General features: G+C 36.2%; 1 protein-coding gene across 1 annotated transcript; it reads left to right on the top strand.

The window, feature by feature from the left end:
- The first annotated feature begins 31 nt into the window (after positions 1 to 31).
- On the top strand, positions 32 to 26,737 carry ZDBF2 (zinc finger DBF-type containing 2). Its single transcript, XM_059054024.2, has 6 exons — positions 32 to 153; positions 5,433 to 5,486; positions 6,190 to 6,268; positions 7,826 to 7,930; positions 12,933 to 13,060; positions 19,510 to 26,737. Exons 4-6 carry the CDS (start codon positions 7,871 to 7,873, stop codon positions 26,639 to 26,641), a joined length of 7,320 nt encoding a protein of 2,439 aa, XP_058910007.1. The 5' UTR covers positions 32 to 153; positions 5,433 to 5,486; positions 6,190 to 6,268; positions 7,826 to 7,870; the 3' UTR covers positions 26,642 to 26,737.
- The last annotated feature ends 959 nt before the right edge of the window (positions 26,738 to 27,696 follow it).

Here is a 27,696-nt window from a genome sequence, read left to right on the forward strand (position 1 = left end):
GAGGGGCGGGGCCGGGCGGCGCGCAGCAGTGAGACGACCGCGGGCTCCGAGCGCGCGGCCGGGGGTGGGGCCTGCTCGCCTAGTTCGCGGGGTGACTTCTTCCTCCAGACGGACGCGTAGACCGTTCGCCCGGCTCCAGCGGCCGCCTCGCAGGTCCTTGGCTTCCCCTCACCCTGAGTCCCTTTCTGCCCCTCCTGCGTGAGCGGGGCTGGCGTCTCCGGGCCGGGATCGAGGTGGCTGGGGCGTGGGTGGAGGTGGCGCGCAGGCTGCCGTTCTCCCCTGTCGGGGGCCCCAGGTCGGAGGGGCTTGCGGACTAGGCCTTGGGCTGGGGCTGGGGAGGAGGCGGCCTGCGGAGGTCGGATTTAGGGCTTTGTACCCGCGGGAAGTGCAGGGGCACCTATGGGGCCGAGATCCGGAGCCACCTGTCCACAAATCCCTTTCCCCCAGTGCCCTGCGTTGTGTCCAGCTGTCCCCCAAATCTAGCCTTTACCGGCCTCTGGCGATCAGAATTTATTTTGGAAACGTTAGATTTTTGTGTTAACAATCATTTTACTATTGTCGTGCAACAGTTGTGTAAATCTGGTCAGATTACGCCGTTGTTATCACGTGCTCCTAAGGCCCTTTCCAGTTCCTAACATTTTCCGGCGCGATGAATCTGGCAGCGCGTGGAAGAGATACCGACTCTCACGGAACTAAAACGTTTTTTACCCCTCCAAATTGAATTTTGTTTACCTTTGTTTTTGTTTTTTACAGCAATTATGTATTATCGGGGGGGGGGAAATCGCTGAAAAAGCTATAGCAATCTCATCCTCAAGAGAGAGTCACTATTAGCAATTTGGGATACATAAACAGATATTCGTGTTACATAAATGGGGTGTTAATGTGATCTACTGTTTAATACATGAAGGACTTTTTCTATCAATTTATAAACATCTTTCCACTGCCTTCTCAACTTGCACTGATTTGGACCCAAAACCTGTAAAGCAAGAATTTTCTTCTCCCTGAACCTTGACCAGTGGCCAACATTAGCAAAGAAACTCATAAAAGATTTAATAAAATATCACTGCAGTGGCCAAGATGTTGGATAGAAATAAGCTGAATTCAGGGTAACAATCATTTTCTATGAAGTATTGTTTGCTCTGCTTAATAATTTGAGGCAATGTTTTTTTTTAAATTGCAGTTTTCAAACGATTAGTGAATTGTGAAATTAATGTAGTGGATCATAACGACTAGTTTCATAAGCCGAAATAAGATAACATAGAAAATACCAGAATGCATTACCTGTGATGAAAATATTGTTTTGTGAAACTTTTAAAGTGTGCATGTGTGTGTGGTGTGTGCATTGTGTGTCTACATATGCTGGGTTGTGATATAAAATGTACTGCTTCCCGTGTGCCATGCTAATCAAATTTGAAAGTCACTAACCCAAGGTACTGTCAGCACTCATCTCAGAAAGGGAGGGAAAAAAAAAGAATGGGAGCGATGATGCAATTAAGTTTAACAATAGCTCTACTTTTTTCTTTGGAATATGTGACAGTGTTTATTGTAGCGAATTAGATCTTAATTATTTGTTTTCACCTAATGTTAAAACAATCAATTAGCATTCCTGAAAATACAGAGAGAAAGCCTTTTAAAGAAGTTCAGAGGTTAAGAGCATAAACTGCTCAGATAGACCTAGGGTCAAATCCTAGCTACACTGGTTATTTGTGTGTGACCTGGAACAAGATAGTGTTTCTCTCTGAACTTCAGTTTCCTGATTTGTAAAGTGGGAGTTACCGGAACATCAACCTTATAAGGCTGTTTGATATTCAGATGAGATAATGCCTGTGAAACTGTTGATTTAGTGCCTGCACAGATTAAGTACTCACTACAAGTTAGCTATTAAGACTGAATGGAGGTATCCAGGATAATTCTTGTTGCCAGAGGTAAACCCATAGAAGGTGGATAATCCAAAAGAGTGGGAAATTGAAAATTAGTTAATAATGTTATAAGGAAAGGGACACTGAATTAAGATGGTCTTTTTATATCATTTAGCCATTGTTTTGTGACTGCTCCCCAATTGTTTTTCTATTGCTAGAAAAGTAATTTAGATTATCTTATTCGGTAGACCAAATGCCCTTCTATTGTCTTTACTTATTTATTATTGAGCTGATGTCTCTGTTGTCAAGCAATTGAAAAATATTTCCCACAGGGATTCTGGGTTTTGTTAGCTCTTATTTAATACCACTGTCAGCTTGAGAAACTCACACACTTATAATTCAAGGCACTTCAAAAATGTGTTTATTTATCTATGCTGTAGGTACAGATCTCAGGTATGCAAGAAATAGTCCTAAAAAAAAAGCACTTTATTTCTATTTTGAGACAGTTCTGCTGAAGTTATCTCAGGAATTTCAAAGATCTCTCTTCACTGCCCCAGATTGGTTTTGCAGTTTTAAATGTTACATAAACCAATGAAATAAGAGTGTAAGCATTGTCATTTTTTATAGCACTTTATTTTTATGAAAAATAAATCAAATGCTTTGGCCTCAAAAAAAGGCTGTTGCAAAAGCACTTAACTGGGTATCACAACTGTAAAAGGTTGGGGGAAATCTTAAACATTAATTGTAATACTTCTCTCAGTTTTGAAAATGTCTTTAAGTTCTTATTCTGTTTTAGAGGAACCAAAATGGAAATGTTACCGAACCGAACTTGGGTCTGCTCGCCCGCTGCACAGCAAAGCCAATCTACTGACACCGGGTTGTGGTGAAGGAAAGTACAGCGTTTATTTGCAGGGTGCCAAGCAAGGAAAACAGGCAGCTCGTGTTCAAAAGACCCGAACTCCCCGATGGCTTTCAGGGAAGGGTTTTTTAAGGCCAACATTTGGGGCGAGGGTTGCAGCTCGTGGACTTTCTTCTGATTGGTTGGTGGTGAGGTAACAGGGTGATTTTTTGGGATTCTTAATCATTAACCTTCTGGTTCCAACCAGTCTGGGGTCTGCCTTCTTGTTAGCATGTAGTCACCATCCTCCACTGGGTGGGGGGGTGTCTTAGTTTCTGCAGAAAAACTCAAAGGTATGCTTCAGATTGTTATGTATACCCCTTAAGGAGAAACTAGGACTCTGTTTTACCGCTGAAATATTGTTTAAGCTATCATTACTTTTCTTGCCTAACTGCTTTTCCTTTGTTTCTGCATTCCCTCACTTCCCTAATTCGTAACTGTTTGAGTCTGCTGTTTGGAACCAGGGAAGGCCTAGGAGACTAAAGCCTTTTTCTACAAACAAGAAATGGGGGACATGGAGGGGCTTTTGTACCTGGGAGGGCCCCACGGGGTCCTGCTTGGTCTCAATCCCCCCTTTTCTTTGATACTTCTGAATCCTAAAGGGAGCAGGGGTGGGACCAGAAAGGGAATAAAGTTTTGGATAGAGAGGTTAATCATAAACTCGTCAGGGGAACTTGGTCTTAGGGGGACTTGGTTTCAGAAACTCCTTGAAGGTAAATCATGATGTGTTTATGAAAATATGAAAAAAATGAGACTTGGAACTCTAGCTGTCCTATCCACAAAAAGCCCTCAATGAAACAAAAAAGTCTATCTTGACCTTAAATCAAACATGTATTCATTTGTATGTTTTAAGTTAGATAAAATATTAAGGTTATGTGTGTATGTATTTTAAAAATCATCGTATTGACCAATTTTTAAAAAGTTAACTCACCAACTACTGGGTCTTATCAGATAAGAGGGCTTTTATCTTACACTGATCAAATGAAATAGTATGCAATCTTTAAACATTCTGTTTGGAATTATATATAATCTCATATAGAGGTGCTCATCATATATGGTTAAATGAGAGAGGAGACTATAGAATAGAATGGGTAGTACCATTCCATTTTTGTAAAAACATGTTTAGAACAAAGAAGAATATATGGCAAATGTAAACGGTGGGTAGTGGAATTACGGCTGGTTTTATGCTCTTTATTTCTTAATTTTTATAATTGTACTATAATTTTGTTTTACTTTCATAATAAAAATTAATAAATTAATAAATATCATAATAAAATTAATAAAAGTCATTTCTTAAAGAAAAAATTAATGTGTGTTTTCCTAATTTATAAGTATAAATGAGACTAAGTCTTTGCTCTAAGGGATACTGACTCTTTGAACTTGGATGTTTTGGGTATTAACTAATTCTCCAATATTCTAGGAAATAGTGCTGAATAGTTTAACAGTTATATTCTTTATCCTGTGAAAAGCATCTTTGAATAGGAAAGAACTGTTGTTCCAGAATTTTCTTAAAGCACTCCTTGAGTACATTGCTTTCCAAAAAATTTATCCACTGCCTGAAGATATGGTCTAAATCTTTAGTCTGCTTTAAAATGCTATCATGTCAAAACTCAGTCTACTTTTCTTGCTTTGGTGCCCCTTAAATTCTTAAATGAAAACTTAGCTCCAGATGAATTTGTCAACTCACTATCTCCAAAAGTATCTTGTGCTTTCTTGCTTTTATACTTTGCTTCTTTGTTACTTGGAATAGCTTCTCCTGACAGTTGTGTAAACAAATTCTACCCAGTTTCCAATGTCCAGTTAAAAAAAACCATATCCACTGTGACACCCCTGGTTCCTCCAGCTAAAACTGAATTTTGCAGCTAAACCTATTTGCACTTATTATTTGTGCCTAGGCATTTCTCAGATACCACCTGATATTTTTGCATTTATTTCCCAATTCCATCTAAACTTCTTGAGAGCAAGAAAGCTTGTCTTATATTTCTCTCTATCCCTTGACGCTCCTAGCTTAGAACCCTGCACAGGGTAGGTGCTAAATGTTTATTCCTTGATCATACAGTGGTGTCAAGTGTTGAGTCCAAGTGCTGGAATTTCTTGTTAACCAGTGATCCTGGGTAGGGGGGTTAACACTTTGCCCACAACAATGTGGAGGAATAAAAAATGGATAATTTGGCTTAATTGTCAATTGATATAGATAGGTGATAAAGGAATTGACAGTATTTTTTATTAAAACTAACACTAAAGCTAAGAGTTGTGTAGTTAGTTCAGGACCCAAACTTAAGTTTCACATAAATATTTCTTTGAAAAGTTTCTCATGAAGCTCATTTTGGGTTTGATGGCCTCTTTGTTCTTAACCCTACCAGAGGCACAGCTGTGCCTTGCGTTCTTACAGCTACTGTTCCCAGAACCCAGAGATCTGAAGTATTTGACGGTGGGTTATATGCACCATCAGAGTTACTCAGTTCCAGAACATCTTAAGAGGTCATGTGGGATTCAGTGTGTCATAGTATGTAAAGTGCTTTGTGTTCAAAAGTTAGTAGTTTTTCTCCTATTACTGGAAACATAATCGTGTCAGTCTTCAAACTTAAATTGTGACGAGGGTATTTAATTTGGTTAATGGTAGACACTCATAGGGCTTATCATTTTTTGTTAAACAGTTTTATTTTAATTTATAGATGTTTGCCAGGACTAAATATAGCTGATGAAATATCTGACCTTTTCTTCTCAAGGTAAATGATTTGTTACTTTATAAAAATACCAGGTACCAATAGAATTCAGAGTTTGTATAAAAAGACTCATTTGGTCATGTAAAGTAATGTAATCCCGGGCCCCAAAGAAATGATCCCGTTAAGAATTTTGTTAGTACATGAAAAATGACGTATTATTGGTTCAACCTATATCAGAATCACCTTGGAACATTTTAAATATGTGTAATATGCATGTGCCTGGCTTCCCACCAGGGGATTTTGATTCCATAAGTTTCTGGGGTTTTAGCATGTGAATTTTTCCAATGCCAACTGGTGCTTTTGGTTTATTGTAGCTCTGTTTCATTGTGGCATGGCACTAGAGATGATGAAATGGCAGGTAATAATGCCATGGGAGTTAAATTCCATAAGTGTTAAAGATCAAAAAATATTTAAAGTATTTAAATTTTGTGTGTGTGTGTGTGTGATGTTAGACTCATACTTTTATTTTGCCTTTTATTCAATGAATGTTTTAATTATATTTTAAATAAAGCGCTAAAAAGTTTATTTAATGATTTTCAGAGTTCAGGTTTAAACTCTAGATTTCTCTCAGCCTGAAAATTGCCACATCTATGAATACAACTTAAACCTTCTTTCATTTTGTTGCTTCAGGTTAATAAGTGACGTAAATTAATGGAAAAAAGACCAAATTTTAAGTAAATAATTTCTTATATATTCTTTATTTCAGAAGCTGGTTTAATTGATTTATTTTCCCTATAAGTGAGAAGTCAGAAACTATCAAAGTTTCCCATAATAAAAAGTAATGGGTAAGTGAATGTTATGATAGCATTTTGATTTCATGAAGCTTTTCTATTCTTATTGGTTTCAAGGCTGTGGTTTCAATTTTTGAACGTTGATTTTAATGAATAAACTTTCTGTTGCAGGATAATCTTATCAGAAACACTCATAACATTATAGGATCATTCTCTTTATTTTTTTTTGACAGATAAGTGTTTTTAAAATAATTAGAATTAAAACCTTGATGAAATTATCTCTTAAAATCCTATTTTCACTTTCACAAAACAGCAAAAAAACTCATTGTATTTAATTTATTACTTAAATTTGTTATATTTTGTTGTAAGTAAATAAATTGTGTGTGCATCATAATTACTCGGGAAATTTAAAAAATTCTGAATTCTAGGCTCTATTCTCAGATTTACTAAATCAGAATTTTGGGGTATGATTTTTATATTCAGCTTGGTTTGGAAACCAGCATGTAACACAGTATGTAAAGATTAAGGGTTATAGTTTGGGGGAGGAGGGTAGAAACTTGGAAACTATTCTTTATTTGTAGAGAAATCTTATTGCACTAGTTGGAAAAAATTCTTCATATTCGTTTGGTTTATGTAATTGTCAGAAGAGAAATGTCTTTTGTTTCAGAGGCTATATTAGTTGCTATTTTGTTTTTTAGCAACTTTTTTGGATAAATTACTTTAAAATCTGCCTCTGTGGATTAAGCAGAAAATAAATGTAGTATCTTTACTCTCATGCTAGAGAATAAGATGTTATATATGACACTGCGAGTTCACATAATCTGGGATTTTGTGTAGAAACATAATGGGAAAATTAATAAGCTTTGTTAAAGTATAGTAAATACACTATAGTAACAACTTAGAAATAGTAATTTGTCTTTATAAATTGATTACTGTATTCAATACTGAATCACTTTCTGATAACTCTGAACAACTTAGAAAATCAATAAAAAATGTAGTCGTCTAGGCTTCAAATACTGGCAACACACTACTCTTTTAGAAGATGCATAGGTCTCAGAGAAAGACAAATACTGTGTGATATCATATGTATCCACGTATATGTGGAATCTAAATAATAAACTAGTGAATATAACAAAAGAGAAACAGACTCATAGATAAAGAGAACAAACTAGTGGTTACCAGGGGGGAGAGGGAAGAGAAGAGGGGCAAGATAAGGGTAGGGAATTAAGAGGTACAAACTACTATGTATAAAATAGATAAGCTACATGGATATATGGTACAACACAGGGAATATGGCCAATATTTTATAATAACTATAAATGGAATATACCCTTTAAAAATTGTGAATTGTACTATGTTGTACACCTGAAACTTACATTGTGCCTCAACTATTCCTCAATTAAAAAAGAAAAGAAGATTCAGAGGTCTCATTTTATTCCAGGCTCATTGATTGGTTCAGTAGCTCATGGTAGCCTTGTCTGTTTTCACAATTATTAGAACTATGAGTAGGTAGGACCCAAGAATGAATTTCTGGTCTCTGATATTATCATAGCTATTTTCCTCATGGTAGTAAGGAATTACTGTGCTTTTGCCATTTTTGTTTTTTTCCAGTTTGAGTATTCAAGGACAATAGCCATCTGACTTTGGTTATTCAATATGCAGAACAGACAAGGATATTGCAGCTATTGCTGTGTGCACTATAATAACCTGGAACAGGTGAGAAGATCCTATTACTATGGTTATACCACAAAGGACCTAGTCATAACCTTCCCTTCTTTTACGTTTGATTAAATTCATTTATTCCTTCATTGAACAGACCATATTGAGAATCTACTAATGGGCAGATGCTGTTTAAGTTTCTAGGGATATGGCCATGAACAAGATCAGTTTCCTTTATTCATGAAGCTTATACTTTAGTGCAGTAAGAAAGAAAGAAAGTAGTCATGTAAATTTAGTACATGGTATGTCAGATTGTGATAAGTGTTATGAGGAAAATAAAATAGGGAAGAGTGTGCGATTTTAGGTAGAGTGGCCAGGTAAGGTTAAGGAAGTGACATTTGACTTGAGATTTGAATGAAATGCGGGCGGCCAGACTTGCTTATATCTGGGGGAAGAATTTCTGGGTAGAGGGACAGGAGAGCAAGGATAGAGACCCTGAGGCAGAAGAGTGGTTAGCATGCTAACTAAAAGCCAGGAGGCCAATGTGGCTGCAGTGGAGGTCAGGTGGGGGGTGGATGTTAAGTGACAGGTGAAGAATTCAGAGCATTAGATTTTGTAAGTCATTGTAAGACAAGGTAAGGACTTTGAATTTTATGCTTTGATGCACAAAAGTTTAAAATTTTGCTATAGTTGAATTTGTCTTATCTTCTTTTGTTACTTGTGTTTTTGGTGTCATAAAAATTGCCTAATCCAAGTTCATGAAGATTGATGCCTGTGTTTTCCTCTAAGAGTTTTATAGTTTAGCTCTTACTTTTAAGTCTTTGATTCACTTTGAGTTAATATTTTTGTGTGGTATGATTTAATCATATCCTAAAAGCCCTGTCTTTTAAAAATACAACCACATTAGTGGTTAGAACTTCAACATAAGAATTTGGCGGAGGTGGGAGGGGTGGACGCAGTTCAGTCTATAGCATTTACACTGATTGAGTTTTGGATGTTAAACCAATTTTTCATTCCTGGGATAAATTCCACTTGGTCATGGTGTATAATTCTTTTTATATGTTGCTGTATTTGGCTTGCTAGTATTTTGTTGCAGATTTTTGCATATATATTGTCTGTAGCTTTTTTTTTTTTGGCTGTTTTGGGTCTTCATTGCTGCGCGTGGGCTTTCTCTAGTTGCGGCGAGCGGGAGCTACTCTTCATTATGGTGCGCGGGCTTCTTATTGTGGTGGCTTCTCTTGTTGCAGAGCACGGGCTCTAGGTGCTTGGGCTTCAGTAGTTGTGACATGCGGGCTCAGTAGTTGTGGCACACGGGCTCAGTAGCTATGGCGTGAGGGCTTAGTTCCTCTGCAGCATGTGGGATCTTCCTGGACCAGGGATTGAACCCGTGCCACCTGCATTGGCAGGTGTATTCTTAACCACTGTGCTGCCAGGGAAGTCCTCATCTGTAGCTTTTTTTCCTTGTGATGTGTTTGGTTTTGGTATCAGGGTAGTACTGGCTTCATAGAATGAGTTGAGTAGTGTTCCTTTCTCTTCTTTTTGTTGGAAGAGTTTGTGAAACATCAAGTATGGAGATTTTGAAATAAGTATTCATGGTAAGAGTAGCTGCAGCTTTCTGACCAGGATTGTTAACTTAGAAGATTCTCAGGTTTTTCTTCAGCTGTGGAATTGTCTCATAGGTGAATCAATCATATAATGAAGCTTCTGCTAATGCTAAACTGTTTGATCTTTGATGATATCTAAGACAAGTTTATAATATATAAGAATTCTGCTATTTAGTAGCATTTGTTTTGTTTAATGATCTAATAGTAAACACTTAAATTCATACTAGGAAGAGTTTTTATTATTGTGATTTCTACATCTCTGCCTTTTTAAAAAAGAAATAATTTTTAATGCTGGTTATAAACATGAGGAGGCAGATAATAAATCTCAAGTTCTCTTACTATTTCTCATGATTGAGAAATTATATCATCACTTGAATGGAAGATTATTTGTTGAACTTTTGATAGTGATAAAACATGTTTATGATTTAACTACAAGTTCTAGTCAATAAGCATTCAGTATAATTTTTTTGCTTAAGGTTTAGAATGATAATTTTTAGACATTTGGATACTCCTGTACTAAATTGACATTTAAAAAGATTCTGTTGATGATAGCTGAGGTAATTTGTACTAACTATAAAAGCTTGAAAAAATTATACACACACACATATATATATGTATATATATGATTCAGAGCTTTGGTGAACTACTAAGGCAGTGAAGACATATGGGGCCCAGATCTAGCTGAATATTGAACAGAATATTCAACAGAAATACTGGAAGCCAAAGGAAAGAAAACAACTGCCAACTTAGAATTCTATACTCAGTAAATAAGGTGAAATAAAATATTTTCAAGAAACAAAAATTAAGGGAATTTATCACCAGCAGACACTTACTAAAGGAAATACTAAAAAGAGTTTTTCAGGTAGAGGGAAAATGATTCCAGTTGGAAGCTCAGAGATACAGGAAGGAATGAAGAGCAATGGAAAGGTAAATAGGTGGGCAATGTAAATGAATAATATCTTGTGAGATTAACAACAGTGGCATATAGATTGGAAGGGGAGTAAATTGAGCTAATACCTAAGGACCTTGCATTGTTCAAGAAGAGAGTGGGGACTTGCCTGGTGGTCCAGTGGTTAAGACTCGGCCCTTCCAGTGCTTCCAAGGCAGGGAGTGCGGGTTTGATCCCTGGTCAGTAGAACAAAGATCCAAGATCCCACATGCCGTGCGGCATGGCCAAATTAAAAAAAGAGAGAGAGAGAGAGTAAAAGTAACAAGTACTTTTGATCAGTCAGGGTTGCATGTTATAATCTGTTACCACTAATAGACTAGGGAAAAGTCTATATAAAATTAGAATAATAAGTTGTCCACAAGAAAATAAGAAAGAGAAATAGGGACACTGTGTAGGCAAGAATAGAATAATAAAACAGATTTTTAAATAAAAACAAGAATTAACTACAAATATATCAGTAATAAATTAAGTGAAAATAGACTTGATGCTTGAATTAAACTATATTCAATGTTTTATCAGAGGTCCTAGTCAGGGAAATAAAGAAAGAAAAAGAAAATGATAAAGATTAGAGAAGAAGAAATAAAACTGTTACTGTTTGTATACAGTGTGATTGTGCACAAAGAAAATCCTAAGGATATTTAGATGAACTATTAGAATTGATAAGTGATTTTTAAAAATGTTTGGGCCAACATAAAAATAAATTGTCTTTTTCGAGTAAATATATATATGTATAACAATCACTTTGCTGTACACATAAAACTGACATAACATTGTAAGTTAACTATACTTCAATAAAAAATAGTTAGAAAAAAAGAATTAAAAAATTGTCTTTCTATATATAAACACCACATAGAAGATGAGATTTGAAGAAGATATTTACAACAGCCTCAAAAATCATCAACTTTTAAGAAATACATATAAAAAATACGTATAAGATTTTTATACAGAAAACTATAAACATTGAGAGAAATTTAAGAAAAATTTAAAAATTAAATAATTGGTATGATATACCATGTTCATGGATTGGAAAAATCAATGTTCTGAACATGTCAGTTCTTCCCAAACCCATATATTGAGTCAATGAAATTCTATTAAAAATTTCCAGCAGTTTTTTTTTTAAATAAAAAGTAAACCAATTCTAAAAATATATATGGACATGCAAAAGACCAAGAAGAATCAGGGTAATCTTAAAGAAGAACAAAGTCAGAGGGCTTACTGTCCCCGATATAAAAACTTATTATTATGTCATAATCATTAAGACAATGGTGCAAAGTTAGAAACACCATGGAAATAAACCAGAAAGTCCAGAAACAGATGTATATGTGGATATTTGATTTGTGACAAAGATGGCACTAAAGAGCAGTGAGGACTAGGCTTTCTTCAATAAATGATACTGGATCAATTGTTTATCCATAGGGCAAAAAAAAAAGTGCAATTTTATTGCTAATTCATCCTGGATACAAAAATCAATTCCACATAGATTGTAGATGTGAGTATTGTAGGTAAAACAATAAAGTTTCTAGAAACAGATATGAGAAAATCTTCATGACTTCGAGGTGAGGAGAGATTTCTTAAACTGGTCACCAAAAGTACTGACAAAGAAAAAAATTTGTAAATTGGACTGCTATGAAGTTAATAAACAATAGAAAATGATTAAGAAAATGAAAAGGTACCCTGGGAAAGATGCCGGCTTTACTTTGTGTGTGTGTGTGTGTGGGGGGGGCACCAATAAGACTTTATTTATGAGTGAACACACACACACACGTACACACACATACATGAAAGAAAGTGAAGAGGCAAGCCACAGAGAGGAAGATGATACAGATCTTCCTCAACTTATGATGGGATTACATCCTGATTGTAATTTGAAAATATCTTAGGTTGAAAATGTATTTAACACACCTAACCTATTGAATATCATAGCTTACCTAGCCTACCCTAAAAGTACTCAGAACACTTCATCAGCCTACAATTGGGCAAAATCATTTATGCAAAGCCTATTTTATAATAATTGAGTAGCTCATGTTATTTATTGAATACTGTACAGAAAGTGGAAAACAGAATGGTTTTAAGTGTATGGGTTGTTTACCCTCCTGATAGTGTGACTGATCTTCCTCTTCCTCTGAGTCCCCTCCCATGGGCACAGGTCCAACCTAATCGCTTGCTTTTCTTCCCTTCCTACCCATCCTATGTGTGTATCTTTCTTCCAGCCTTGGTTGTACAGGAGTCCTTTTACCCATTTCCAGTTAGTTTTCAGTGAGAATTGTTCCACATGTAGGTGTATTTTTGATATGTTTATGAGGAGAAGTGAGCTCCACATCCTCTAATATTCTGCATTGATTTGGGCTCCCCTTATGGTTTTCAGATGCATATTTTAGAATTGCTTTATAGAAAGGGTATATTAATTTATACTTCTACTAGGTGTATAATGAATTTATATTGTGACACTCTCACTACTAATGAGTATTACCCATTTTAAAATATTCATTTTCTTTTTACTTTATAGCATATATCCAGTGATCAGCACAGATACTTGACCACACAGAGTAGACAATGGATGGGTACAACTAGTTTGATGGAACGTTTCTTGCAGGATGTACTGAGGCACCACCCATATCATTATCAAGAAAGCAGGTAAAGTAACTGAGTGGAATAATATTAGCACAAAGTTAGTTATATGTTACAGTAAATATTTGTGTTAATTGTTCTAATACTTCCTAAAGTGAACCTTTGAATCAAGGAATGTAACGTGAAATTTTATCTAGTAACTTACCTTTGCAATTATTTAAAAATTTTTCCTAGCTTAGGTAAGAAATTTCACTCTAAAAGTTATGGACTACACTATGCTTTTTCTAAAGGAAAGTCTTAGGCCAATAAATAATTATATATCATTAAGGTGTTTTGTAAGGATGTCACAGAACTAAACAGGGTAAAAAGGTGGGAGCAAACAACTTTTACAAGATTAGTAACCAAAACGTTGGTGACAGTAGCCAAGTAAGGGTGGTTAAGGTAAAAACTAAGTTAATTCCACATTAATGGAACTATTTGCTATTTTGTCAAATAGAATTGGTTCTTTTTATAATTTGTCAGTATCTTGATAGCTTACTCTTGTATTAATTTATATTGGTTTTAATAAAAATAAATACTTTGATAACATTTTAAAAAGTTAATGTCTATGTTAAAGAAGAACTTTGGTAGAAAATCACATTATGTACTGCGGTGAGTTTGCAGCTACAGCTATATAAGATAAGCCAAAATAGATCATTAGCACATCTGTGCAGAATTAGTTGAGTTCAGTACTAGCAGCAGAAAAAAGGATAAACTTCTTGAACGCTTTGCAAGTCACCAACCTAGAACTTAGTAAATGGCGAAAAAGTTTTAATGGGGAAAAGTCAGGAAAAAAATATGTGGTTTTCGTAGAGAATGAACTTGAGGACATGGGGAGGGGGAAGGGTAAGCTGGGACGAAGTGAGAGAGTGGCATAGACATATATACACTACCAACTGTAAACTAGATAGCTAGTGGGAAGCAGCCACATGGCACAGGGAGATCAGCTCAGTGCTTTGTGACCACCTAGAGGGGTGGGATAAGGAGAGTGGGAGGGAGACCCAAGAGGGAAGGGATATGGGGATATATGTATACATATAGCTGATTCACTTCATTATACAGCAGAAACTAACACAACATTGTAAAGCAATTATACTCCAATAAAGATGTTAAAAAAATTATGTGGTTTCTTAGCTGGTGGAAAGATGGAATTAGCTTATCTTGGGATCAGTATAAATTACCAGTTTATAGTGTATATAAACAATCCTTTAACAAACATATTTGTACATGCAACTTTTTCTGTGGAGTAGATTCCTAGAATTTGAACTTTTGGGCTAAAGTTTATGGACATTAAAAAATATTTTTTATTTTTTAATTTTTCATTTTGGAATAATTTCAGGCTTACAAAAATTTAGCTGCAAAACTGGTACAAGGAATTCTTGTGTAACTTTTACCTAGCTTCCCCAGATGTTAAATCTAAAATAACCACAGTACAGTGATCAAATCCATGAAATTACATTGATACCATACTATTTACAGACCTGATTCAGATTTTGTCAGTAGTGTTACTAATGTCCTTTTTTTGGACCAAGATTCTGTCCAGGACCACACAGTGCATTGAGTTGTCACATTTCCTTACTTTCCCTTAATCTCGAGTAGTTCCTCAGTCTGTCTTTTGCTTTCAAGACCTTGACACTTTTTAAAAGAGTACTGGCCAGTTATTTTGTAGGATATTCCTAAATTTGGGTATGCCTGATGCCTTTTCGTTTTGTTGATGGTCTCCTTTCTTGTTCAAAAGCTTTTAAGTTTAATTAGGTCCCATTTGTTAATTTTTGCTTTTGCTTCTATTGCTCTAGGAGATGGATCCAAAAAAATATTGCTGAGGTTTATGTCAAAGAGTGTTCTACCTATGTTTTCCTCTAGGAGTTTTATATTATCTGGTCTTACATTTAGGTTTTTAATCCATTTTGAGTTTATCTTTGTATATGGTTTTAGAGAGTGTTCTAAGTTCATTCTTTTACCTGTAGCTGTTCAGTTTTCCCAGCACCACTTACTGAAGAGACTATCTTTTCTCCATATTATATTCTTTCCTCCTTTGTCATAGATTAATTGACCATTAATGCGTGGGTTTATTTCTTTTTATTTATTTATTTATTTGGCTGTGACGGGTTGTAGTTTCAGCACGTGGGATCTTTCGTTGTAGTGCATGGGCTTCTCTCTTGTTGTGGCACGTGGGCTCCAGAGCACACGGGCTCAGTAGTTGTGGTGTGTAGGCTTAGTTGCCCCATGGCACGTGGGATCTTAGTTCCCCAACCAGGGATCAAACCCACGTCCCTTTCATTGGAAGGCAGGTTCTTAACCACTGGACCACAAGGGAAGTCTGTGTGGGTTTATTTCTGATCCCTCTGAACTGTTCCATTGATCTATGTGTCTGTTTTTGTGCCAGTATCATCCTGCTTTGATTACTGTAGCTTGGCAGTATAGTCTGAAGTCAGGGAGTGTGATTCCTCTAGCTCTGTTCTTCTTTCTCAAGATTATTTTGGCTATTCAGGGTCTTTTCCGTTTCCCTACAACTTTTTTTTTTTTTTTTTTTTTTTTCAGTATGCAGGCCTCTCACTGTTGTGGCCTCTCCCATTGCGGAGCACAGGCTCCGGACGTGCAGGCCTAGCGGCCATGGCTCACAGGCTTAGTTGCTCCGCGGCATGTGGGATCTTCCCGGACCAGGGCACGAACCCGTGTCTCCTGCATTGGCAGGCGGATTCTCAACCACTGCGCCACCAGGGAAGCCCCGTTTCCCTACAACTTTTAAAATTATTTGTTTTGGTTCTATGAAGAATGCCATTGGTATTTAGATAGGGATTGCAGTGAATCTGTAGATTGTCTTGGGTAGTATGGTCATTTTAACAATATTGATTCCTCCAGGAACACTGTATCTTTCCATCTGTTTGTGCCATCTTCAGTTTCTTTCATCAGTGTCTTATAGTTCTCTGAGTACAGGTCTTTTGCCTTCTTAGGTAGGTGTATTCCTCGGTATTTCATTCTTTTTGATGTGATAGTAAATGGGATTGTTTCCTTAATTTCTCTTTCTGATAGTTCATTGTTAGTGTATAGAAATGCAACAGATTTCTGTATATTAAGTTTGTATCCTGAAACTTTATCAAATTCTTTGATGAGCTTTTGTAGTTTTTTTTTGGTGGCATCTTTAGTATTTTCTATGAATAGTATCATGTCATCTGCAAACAGTGACAGTTTGACTTCTTCCTTTCCATTTTGGATTTCTTTTATTTCTTTTTCTTCTCTTGTTGCTGTGGCCAAGACTTCTAAAACTATGTTGAATAAAAATGGTGACAGTGGGCATCCCTGTCTTGTTCCTGATCTTGGAGGAAATGCTTTCAACTTTTCCCTGTTAAGCATGTTGTTAGCTTTGGTTTGTCACATATAGCCTTTATTAAGTTGAGGTATGTTCCCTTTATGCCCACTTTCTGGAGAGATTTTATCATAAATGGATGTTGACTTTTGTCAAAAGCTTTTTCTGCATCTATTGAGATGATCATATGGTTTTTATTCTTCAATTTGTTAATATGGTGTATAACATTGATTTATTTGAGTATATTGAAGAATCCTTGCATCCCTGGGATAAATCCCACTTGTCCATGGTGTATGATCGTTTTAATGTGTTGCTGGATTCTGTTTGCTGGTATTTTGTTGAGGATTTTTGCATCTATATTCATCAGTGATATTGGTCTGTAATTTTCTTTTTTTGTAGTATCTTTGTCTGGTTTTGGTATCAGGGTGATGGTGGCCTCATAGATTAATTCAGAAATTTTCCATCCTAACCTTACACCTAAAGGAACTAGAAAAATAAGAAGAAGCAAAACCCAAAATTAGTAGAAGGAAAGAAATTATACAGATCAGAGCAGAAATAAATGAAATAGGGACTTCCCTGGTGGCGCAGTGGTTAATAATCTGCCTGCCAGTACAGGGGACATGGGTTTGATCCCTGGTCCGGGAAGATCCCACGTGCCGTAGAGCAACTAAGCCCGTGTGCCACAACTACTGAGTGCACACACCACAACTATTGAAGCCCTGTGCCATAGAGCCTGCGTGCTGCATCTACTGAGCCCACGCACTGCAATTACTGAAGCCCGCATGCTCTAGGGCCTGTGTGCCACAACTACTGAGCCCGCGTGCTGCAACTACTGAAGCCCGTGCACCTAGAGCCTGTGCTCTGCAACAAGAGAAGCCACCGCAATGAGAAGCCCGTGCACTGCAGCGAAGAGTAACCTCCACTTGCCGTAACTAGTGAAAGCCCGTGTGCAGCAATGAAGACCCAATGCAGCCCCCCCAAAAAAAATTAAGAAAATGATATAATTAAAAAAACTAAATAGAGACTTAGAAAAAAAAGAAAAGATCAATGAAACTAAAACTGGTTCTTTGAAAAGATAAATGAAATTGATAAGCCTTTAGCCAGACTCATCAAGAAAAAAAGGGAAAGGGCCCAAATCAATAAAATCAGAAATGAAAAAGGAGAAGTTACAACTAACACTACAGAAATACAAAGGATCATAAGAGACTACTGTGAACAGCTATATGCCTATAAAATGGACAACCTAGAAGAAATGGTCAAATTCTAGAAATGTATCAATACAACCTCCCAAGGCTAAACCAGGAAGAAATAGAAAATATGAACAGACCAATTACCAGTAATGAAATTGAATCAGTCATTTAAAAACTCTCAACAGACAAAAGTCCAGGACCAGACAGCTTCACAGGTGAATTCTACCAAACATTTAGAGAAAAAAATTTTAATTCTTGATAGACATTTCCTGGAAGACTATACCAATTTATATATGATTTATTGCATAAATTGTATATATATGTATATACACCAGTAGTATATGACAGTGCTCATTTCCTGTCACTCTTGCCAACATTGCGATCATCAACCTCTTTCTTTCTCCCTAAAATAATAGGCCAAAAAGCGTCTCTTAATTAACCTTTATTTATTTATGAGTAAAGTAGAATTTCTCTTGCTATATAGTTATTAGAAATATATTTATCCTATGGATTGTTTTTTCATATACTTGGCTTATTTTTCCATTGAATTGTTTGTATATTTTGGGTTTGTATGCAATATTTATGAATAATAGTTCTTTGTATTTTAACTGTTATTTGTATTTTAAATATCAGAATCTGTCATGTGTTTATCAACTGTGTTATCATGTGTTTATCAACTATATGTTATTTTTTACCATATAGAAAGAAACATTTTGACACAATCTAAGGAGAATTTTTGTTTATGGCTTCTTTCATGTCTTTTTCTTAATTCTTCTTCATTTTTCTCTACTTTTAAATATTTTTAATCTTCTTGGAATTTATTTTTATAAGTGGTATGTAGCAGTACTTGTTTTTTAAATAAATATATACTAATTATCTCCACTGATATAAAACATCACCTGTAACATAAAATTCCTGTATTTGTGTGTGTGTATTTACATCTACTTCTATATCTATATATTGGATTTTGAATACCATTTTCTTTCCTTGAATGTTTTTAATCCCATGTCAATACCACATTATTAAATTATGTTTATAAGCTTTCTAAATTATACAGTTCATCTTTAAAAATTTTCATCTCTCTTCCCCCACTTGTCTAGACATTGTTGGTTTTTCTATTATTTTAAACTTCTTGAAAATCAGGTTTTGCTTTATTTTTGTTTCCTATTTATTGGTCTTTCTGTTTCTTAATTTATATCTTCAAGTTTCCTGAGGTAGGGGGATTTGGTTATTTTTCTGTCTTTTTGAATTAGGTGCTCATTTAGTTAATTTCTGTTTAATTCTTATTTTAATGGGAAATTTAAAAGTGTGAAGTTTTCATTTTTATCACATCTCATAGATTTAATATATAGTTATTTAATTTGTTTGTAGATAGTTTAAAATTTTTTCCTTTTAGCATAAGAGTTACATAAAAGAGTGGTTTTTAACCTTTAATGGTCACATTTTTGGAGGGCTTTTTTGTTGTAAAATTAGTTTAAAATGAGTAGAAATATGGATTGTGATTAAGTTGTTAATTTTATTTATTTATTTATTTATTTATTTTTTGTGATACGCGGGCCTCTCACTGTTGTGGCCTCTCCCGTTGCGGAGCACAGGCTCCGGACGCGCAGGCTCAGCGGCCATGGCTCACGGGACTAGCTGCTCCGCGGAATGTGGGATCTTCCCAGACCAGGGCACGAACCCGTGTCCCCTGCATCGGCAGGCGGATTCTCAACCACTGCGCCACCAGGGAAGCCCAAGTTGTTAATTTTAAACACACATAAATACAGATGAAAATTTTGGGGGATTTCCAACTTGTTTGATTTTATGATTCTGCTTTCCTTTCTTAGCCAAATGTTACAAAATTAATTTTATTTTGAGACTCTGTTTCTAGGAATCTTGCCCAGGGTAGGAAGAAAATAACATTTATTATGCATTTAATAAAAATCTTAAACAAATGTTAGAGTATTTTTATGGATTTTTTTCCCCTTGCTTTTTAGATCAGTGCAAAATGAGAGACTTCATATGACTACTGTGTCACCTTCTGGAGTGGTTCCGAATGACGATTTTGTTCCTGAAGTAATGACTGAGGATGCTACTGGAGTCAGAGAAGAGATGTCTTCCAAGGCTTTTGAACCTATTGAAGAGCTGTATTCTAGACCTAGTAAATCTCAGGAATATATACAGAGTGTTTCAATTCGACCATCAGTTATTCAAAAACTGGAGAAAGGACAGCAGCAGCCCTTGGAGTTCATTAATAAAATTGGGAGCCGTATGAAAGAATTTAATCCAGTTGGTATTGGTCATGCTACAAATAATAGACAAAACGTAATATATTCATCAGTGGTTTCTAATGCTCCTGTTAGTTGTTTACCTGAAAGTTCTCATGAAAGACCAGTTACAACTAATGCTACTACTGGGTTACCACTAGCATCCCATTTGGATTCAGTTAACAAGTGTGACCCAAACAAAGTTGACAAATACTTTAAACAGCTAGACAGGGGCTCTAGAAACCCTATGCTACCACCCCATCCAGAAACTTCTTCAGTAACTTATCAGAAACCTAAAGAATCAAACAACAAATCTTTAAGTATAGATTCAGATAAATTGGTTATACAGGAAGGTGTAAAATCTCAGGGTAAAACTTTGTCAACTGGCTCTAAAGTCCATGAATTTGTGGGTGCTGAAGGCTCCTTAAAATTGGAATCTCTTTCCAGATTTACAGTAAACCCAGCAGTCAACCTGAATAAAACTGACATGCCTTCTAATAAAGGAATCTTTGAAGATGGCATTCCAAAGCACCCTGAGAAATTCTTTCCTAATATGGATCATACCCAAGAAGGAAAGCATTTGGTCTTTAACAAGTCAGCCTCTTTGGAACAGAAGATCTCAGTGAGTTCTGAAATGAAGTTTGCTGGTGGCTATCTTCAGTCAGCATCTGATCACCATGAAGAGGCTGTGCCAGACCTTTGGAAGGAGGAGCAAATTGACCAAGAAGATAAGAACTGTGAATCAAGAGGTTCTGAAATGAGTTTTGATGGCAGTTCCTCTTTTTATTCACTGACGGACCAATCTAAAGTGACTGCCAAAGAAATAAACCTCTTAAAGGAAGTACATGCTGATTTGCAGTATAAGAACAATAAATCTTGTGTTTCTGAAATAAGCTCTGATTGTGATGGCTCCCTTCAGTTGACTTCCAACCAAACTCAAGTAATTGTTAAAGATGTAAGTGTTCAGAAGGCAATGCATATTAGGCTGGTTGATGAAAGCTATGAATCTAGTGATTCTGAGATGAATTTTGATTGTGATGCCTCACTTCAGTCAACTGATAACTACCCCCAACAGCCTGAAAAAGAAGTAAACCTTCCCAAGGGGGGACACGTTGGCTTGGTTGATATGAACTATGGATCTAGTAGCTCTGAAATAAGTGCTGATTCTGTTTTCTCACTTCAGTCAGTGGTTGGCCAATTCCCAGTGGCTGTCACAGAAACAAAACTTTGGAAGAAGGTTCACATTAGCTTGGTTGATAAGAACTATGGATCGAGTTGTTCTGAAACAAGTTTCGATTGTGATGTTTCTCTTCAGTCAGTAGTTGACCACCCTCAACTGGCTGTCAAAGAAAGAAACCTGGAGGATAGGCTTGTCTATCTGAAAGATAAGAATTGTAAGCCTAGTAGTGCTAAAGCACATCTTGATTGTGATGTCTCTCTTCAGACCATGACTGATGAACCTCAGAGGGCTGTTGAAGAAATCTATCTTCTGAAAGAGAAGAATGACGTTGTGGATATGAACTGTGGGTCTCATGGTCCTGAGATGAATTTTCATCTGATGAAAACAGATGCTAAGTTAGTGCCTGACCAATCCCAAGTGGCAGTTAAAGAAGTAAACGCTCAGGAAGTAGCTCTTGACCCGGAGAATAAGAGTGTTAAATCTAGCATTTCTGATCTAAGTTTTGATTCTCATGCTTCTCTTTATCGATCAGCTAATGATCAACCTCAAGGGGCTTGTGGTGAAATAAATCTGAAAGCGTTAAATGTTGATATGGAAGTTAAGAGCTATGGGTGCTCCAGTTCTGAGTTGAGTTTTGATTCCGATCCTCCTCTTATGTCAGTTACTGAGTATACTGAGCTGGATGTTGAAGAAATAAGAAAGAAGCACATTAACCTGGAAGATGAGAGCTTTGAGTCAATTAGCTCCAAAATAACTTTTGATTCTGATATTCCTCTTCACTCAGTAGCTGACCAATCTCAAATAGCCATTTATGAGGAAGAGTCTATTGATCTGGGAAATAAGAGTAATGAATCTTGTGTTTCTGAAATAACTTTTGATTCTGATATACCTCTTCATTCAGGGATTTATCAACCTGAAGTAGCTGCTAAAGAAACATTCATTCAGAAAGAAGAGTATATACACTTAGGAGGGAAGGATGATGAACCCACCAGTTCTGAAATAAGTTTGGATTCTTATATCCCTTTTCACTCAGTGGTTAACCATCCAGAAGAAGCTGTTAAAAAGCTAAATCCTCAAAAAGAAGAGTGGGCACCCTTAGAAAATAAGGAAAATGAACCTTGTGGTTCTGAATTAAGTTTTGATTATGATGTTTTTCGTTCAATGACTGGATGTTCTGAAGATGCCATTAAAGAAAGAAACCTTCTGAAAGAGGAGATTATATACTTAGAAAGTAAGGGTAATGTACCTGTTGTTTCTGAAAGCAGTATGAAGTCTGATATTTCTTTTCATTTAGTGACTGATCATCCTGACATAGCTATTAAAGAAATAAACCAAAAAGAAGAACATGTAAATTTAGCAGATAAGCGTAATGAGTTAAGTGCTTTTGAAACAAGTTTGGATTCCGATATCCCTCTTCAGTCAGTGATTCACAAACCTGAAGTAGTTGTTAAAGAACTATGGCTTCAAAAAGAAAAGCATGCTAAGTTAAAAGGTAAAAGTGCTAAATTTAGTGGTTCTGAAATAAATTTAGATTCTGATTATTCAATGACTGAACCTCAAATAGCTGTTAGAGAAATAGATGTTCAGAAAGAAGAACATGTTGTTCTAGAGAACAGGAGTAATAAATATAGTGGTTCTGAAATAATTTTGGACTCTGATGTCCCTCTTCAGTCAATGAATGAAAAACCTCAAATAAGCATTTTAAAGGAGGACAATGTTGACCCAGAAGATGAAAGTACTGGACCTAGAGGTTTTGAAAAAAATTTGGGTACTGATACCCCTCTTCATTCAGTCATTGACCAACCTCGACTAGCCCTTTTGAAGGAAAAACATGTGGAACTGGAAGATACAAACAATGAATCTAGTGATGGTAAAATAGCTTTTCATTCTGATGACCCTCTTCAGCCATTGACTGAACAATTTCAGGAAGTGGTTGAAAAAACGAACCTGTGGAAAGAAGAGGATATGGGCCAGAAGAATAAGGTTGATGAACCTAATGCTTCTAAATTAATACATAATTCTGATGTTTCTCTTCTGTCTGTGTCTGATCAACCTGAAGTAGCTATTAAACAAATAAACCTCAAGAATGAAGGTCATGTGTACTTGGAAGATATGAACAGCCAATATAGTGGTTCTGAAATGAGTTTGAATTCTGATCTCTTGGTTCAGTCAATAGTTGATCATCCTCAGATAACTATTTTGGAGCAGGAGCATACTGAGCTAGAGGATAAGCACAATCAATCTTGTGGTTCTGAAATAAGTTTTGATTCTGCTGAACCCCTTCAGTCAGTGGCCAACCAGCTTAGAGAAACTGTTAAAGAAGTAAGCCTTTGGAAGGATGAAGTTGACATGGAAGATAAGAGAGATGAATCTAAGTGTTTTGAAATTGTGTATGATTCTGATGTCCTTTTTCAGCCAGTGGCTGGCCAAACTAAAGCTGTTAAGGAGATCAACCTTTGGGAAGAGGATGTTGACTTGGAAGATAAGGTTGTCAAACCTAGTGATTCAAAAATAAATTTTGTTTCTGATGAACCTCTTCAGTCTGTGGCTAATGAAATTCAAGAGGATATTACAGAAATAAATCTTCTGAGGGAGGGACATGTTTGTCTGGGTACTAAGAGCTATGAACCCAATGATTCTGAAGTCATTTATGTTTCAAATGCCCATCTCCAATCAGTGGTTGAGCAACCACACATATTGGAAGAGCAACAAGCCAGTTTGGAAGATAAGAGCAGTGATCCTTGTGGTCCTGAAATAAGTTTTGTTTCTGATGATCCCCTTCAGTTAGTGACTGGACAGCTTCAGAAAGCTGTTGAAGAAATAGGTATTTGGGAGGAAGACCATGTTTACCTGGAAGATAAGAGATATAAACTAGGTGATTTTGAAGTAAGTTATGATTCTGATGTTGACTTCATAGCTGGGCATTCTCCTGTGGCTGTCAAAGAAATAAACTTGCAAGAGAAGGATCATGACCTTCATGAGAACTGTGAACTTAGTGTTTCTGAAATAAAATGTGATTCTGGTGTTCATCTTCACTTAGCAGTTGACCAACCTCAAGTGGTTTGCAAAGAAGTAAACCTTCAGATGGAAAAGCATCTTGGCATGGAAGAAAGAGTCAGTGAACCTAGTGATTCTGAAATAATGTGTGATTCTGATGTTCCTCTTCAAATAGTGATAAACGAACTTCAAGTGTCAGACAAAGAAACAAATCTTCAGAAGATGCTATTTGTGGACCTGATGACAAGTGATAATGATTGTGAAATGGTTTCAGATTCTGATGTCCCTTTTCAGCCAGTGATTGACTCACCTCAGATGACTGTCAATGAAATCAGCTGTATAAATGCAGAAAGTTTTGTTCCAGAGGATGAGAACTGTGACTCTTGTGATTCTGAACTAGGATATGTTTGTGAAGCCTCTCCTGAATCAGTGACAAACCATTCCAAAAAGACCTTTAAAGTAGTAAACCAGAAGCAAGACTATATTATTCTGGAAGAGACAAGCTGTGAGCCTTATATTTCTGAACTAAATATTCAAATTGATGCCTCTCATCAGTCCATGACTTCCCAGTCACAAGAGCCTGGGAAAAAAAAAGCCAAATATGTTGACCATGAAGATAAGAGCTGTCAATCTAATCATCCTAAAATAAATTTTGAACAGGAGGCAACTTCTCAGCCAGTGACTCAGCAACGCCAGAAGGCTAACAAAGGAGTCAACCTTTGGAAAGATGTAGAAAATATTGGCCTAAAAGATAACTGTGAATCTAGTGTTTCTGCAATTTATTGTAATGAGTCTCCTGAGTTGGTGATTCATCAAATGACTGATAAAGAAAACCTTTTGAAGTTAAAACATACCGATCTAGAAAGTATGAGCTGTGAACCTTGTGGTTCTGGGATGAATTTTCAATGTGATCCCTCTTTTCAGTCTGACAATGACCAGCCTCAAGAAGCTGTTAATAAAATAGACCTATTTGAGAAGATGTCTTTTGACCTGAAAGAAACAAACCATAATTCCCATTCAGGCTCTGTTCCCATGGTTGATTCTATACGGAACCTGGAAAAAGCAAAGGAAGTCATAGAAGATGATCCTGATGAACCTGTTCTTGAAGGCTTGCCTCATGTTCCTCCTTCATTTGTGGGGAAAACATGGTCTCAGATAATGAGAGGAGGTGATGTGAAAATTAATGCTCTAGTGAAGGAATTTAAGAAAGGTCATTTCCACTGTTACTTTGATGATGACTGTGAGACCAGGAAAATTAAAAAAAAAAAATCGAATGAAGGAAAAAAGATTACCTGGACTGACCTCAATCAGGACACTACATCAATTCAAGTTCTTTCGGATTGTGATGATAATGCAGGTGGTATTTCAGATATTGATGACTTTTCAGTGGCCTTAGATAAACCTAGCCATTATCCTTCAGCAAAGAAGCATTTTGAACAAACATGCCAAGTGGCTTCTCCATGCCAGGCTATAAAAGTCAGCCATGGAACTCAAACCAATCTCGCAAGTCACCCAGGGACAAAAAGAAGAACTGGACAAGAGAAAGACTCTCCAGTAAGGAAACGTTTACTTTTACAGAATGACAGAAAAACAAGAAAGAAAGTAAAAATTGGAAAAGTTGAATTTCCTGAATCATGTATTACAGTTTTGAAGCCTTTGCAACCAAATGCCTTAATTTATGTTCTTTCTTCAAATATTAAGCTGAAGAAAGGTGAATCCAACAACTTCTCTAAAAGGAGGCACAGTAGTAGAAATAATTGGGATCTTAGCATACAGTACAAATTTAACCAGAGTTCCTTTAATTGTTATGACCCACTGAATAAGCAGCTTGTAACTGATCCTTCTTTGAACGTAGAAGTACCAGGGCCTGACAGGAATAACTGTGTGGAAATTCATTTTAGCCACCTAAATTCTAATGCAGGAGATGATGATACTTATGTACAAAGCTCTGCTTCAGCACCTTTTATGACAGTGTCAGTAGGACATGAATTAATGTCACATCAGGAGGCCAGTGAATCTGTGTTTCTGGAAAAATCCAAGATTTTGAATTCTAGTGAAGTTTCAAAAGAAAGTAATTTCCAGTCAACTCTTTTAAATCATGATGTTGCCAAAATTTCTCTGAAATCAATTAGAAATAGGTTTTTGGAAAGTAAAAGGAAAATTCAGAGACGGAAGGTGACAACTAATAATAAGCCAGGTTTTCCCAAAGAAGGTTGTAGACCAGTTATTCCCCAACAAAAAACCAGAATTGCTTCAGAAAAACGGTCGATTTGGATTCAGACCAAACTAAGTGATATAATTAAAAAGTATATTCCAAAATACTCTGTTTTTTTGCGTCACAAATATCGGTCCAGGAGCACTTTTGTTAGGATGCGTCTTATGAAGAAAAAATCTGATGTCAGTAGGTTAAAGCAGGCAAAGAGACCAGCTAAAATTCTTTCAAATGCCTCGTTTCCATCAGCTGGAGCTGAAGAGCAGTCAAGAGCTATAGCAAGCTCTTCTCCCAAGCAACCTGTGCGGGGCTCTTCTGCCATTGCAGGAAGTAAAAAGAATGGTAATAAAAAACGCCCTAGAAGACAACGAAGAAAGCCTTCTAGACCTGTTAGAACATATGCTTTGAGAAGTTCGTATTCTGGTATACCATATTCTGATAGAATGAGGACTCGGCTCTCTAACAAATTGTGAGGTAATGAGGTAAACTAGAGGTGTTTCTATTAAGGGCTAGTTGAGGATTCAGTACTTCAATTGAAAATATATTTGGTACCTAGTGTACATAGCTTTCCTAACTTTGGTGAAAAAAATGCACCTTCAACTATTTTGCTATAGACTTATTTTTCAGAACTTTTATATTAATTTAAAGTTAGCGTTTAGTGTCCTTTTTTTTAAAATTAAAAAACTTCCTTTGTCCATTTGCTGTGGAAGAGCTTCATCTAAATTTATATCACAAAATTTAGTGCAGTATATACAACTTTCTCCCTCAAATCATTTCCCTCTTATTTACTTTTTATGATTGTGTCTCTCATGTCAGCAGGTTATATTATTGCAAGAATGGATGTGGCAAACATAAAATGCTTTTACTTTTAAAAAATTGGAACAAGTGAATAGTAGTTATTTTCTGTGTGTTTCAGAGTGGCATTGTCAATATCGTATTCTAACTGGATAATTAAAAAGAAGAAACTCTAATAGATTATCTCAGCTTTTGAGTGGGATTAACCTAAATAATCACACACAAAATATAATTTATCTTTCTTTTAAAAGCATTCCAGAGAATGAGATTTCATAAACTTTAATCCAGTTTAAAAAACTGGTGATTTTACATAAATAACACAAACTCTTCCTTCTTCATTTAAACTGGATCTGCAGGTATCTAACTTTCCTCATTTGTACACATGCGTACATGCAATCTCTGTAGGTTTTTCTTTAGCATTATTAGACCTTAAGGGGAAAATGATCTTGCCAGTGTGATTATGCTTTTCTACCACCTTTTTTCCCCTCCACCTGAAGGGTCGGTGGTTTAATGTGAAAATCCAGTTATCTTATGGCCTTATTTCTTAAAAATATTTTAGATATTTCCATATCCTTTTAAAAAATTATTATTATTATTTTTAAATGTATCACATTTAAAAATTTTATTTATTTATTTATTTATTTTTGGCTGTGTTGGGTCTTCGTTTCTGCGTGAGGGCTTTCTCTAGTTGTGGCAAGCGGGGGCCACTCTTCATCTCCGTGCGCGGGCCTCT

Source organism: Kogia breviceps, chromosome 2, assembly GCF_026419965.1.
Source record: "Kogia breviceps isolate mKogBre1 chromosome 2, mKogBre1 haplotype 1, whole genome shotgun sequence".
Taxonomy (NCBI): Eukaryota; Metazoa; Chordata; class Mammalia; order Artiodactyla; family Physeteridae; genus Kogia; species Kogia breviceps.

Bases quoted from the DNA above. Each gene is read 5' to 3' on its own strand.
- ZDBF2 (XM_059054024.2), top strand. From the start codon at position 7,871: ATGCAGAACAGACAAGGATATTGCAGCTATTGCTGTGTGCACTATAAT. The intron at 7,931-12,932 runs GTGAGAAGATCC...TTTACTTTATAG, and splicing joins ACTATAATAACCTGGAACAG to CATATATCCAGTGATCAGCA. The intron at 13,061-19,509 runs GTAAAGTAACTG...CTTGCTTTTTAG, and splicing joins TATCATTATCAAGAAAGCAG to ATCAGTGCAAAATGAGAGAC.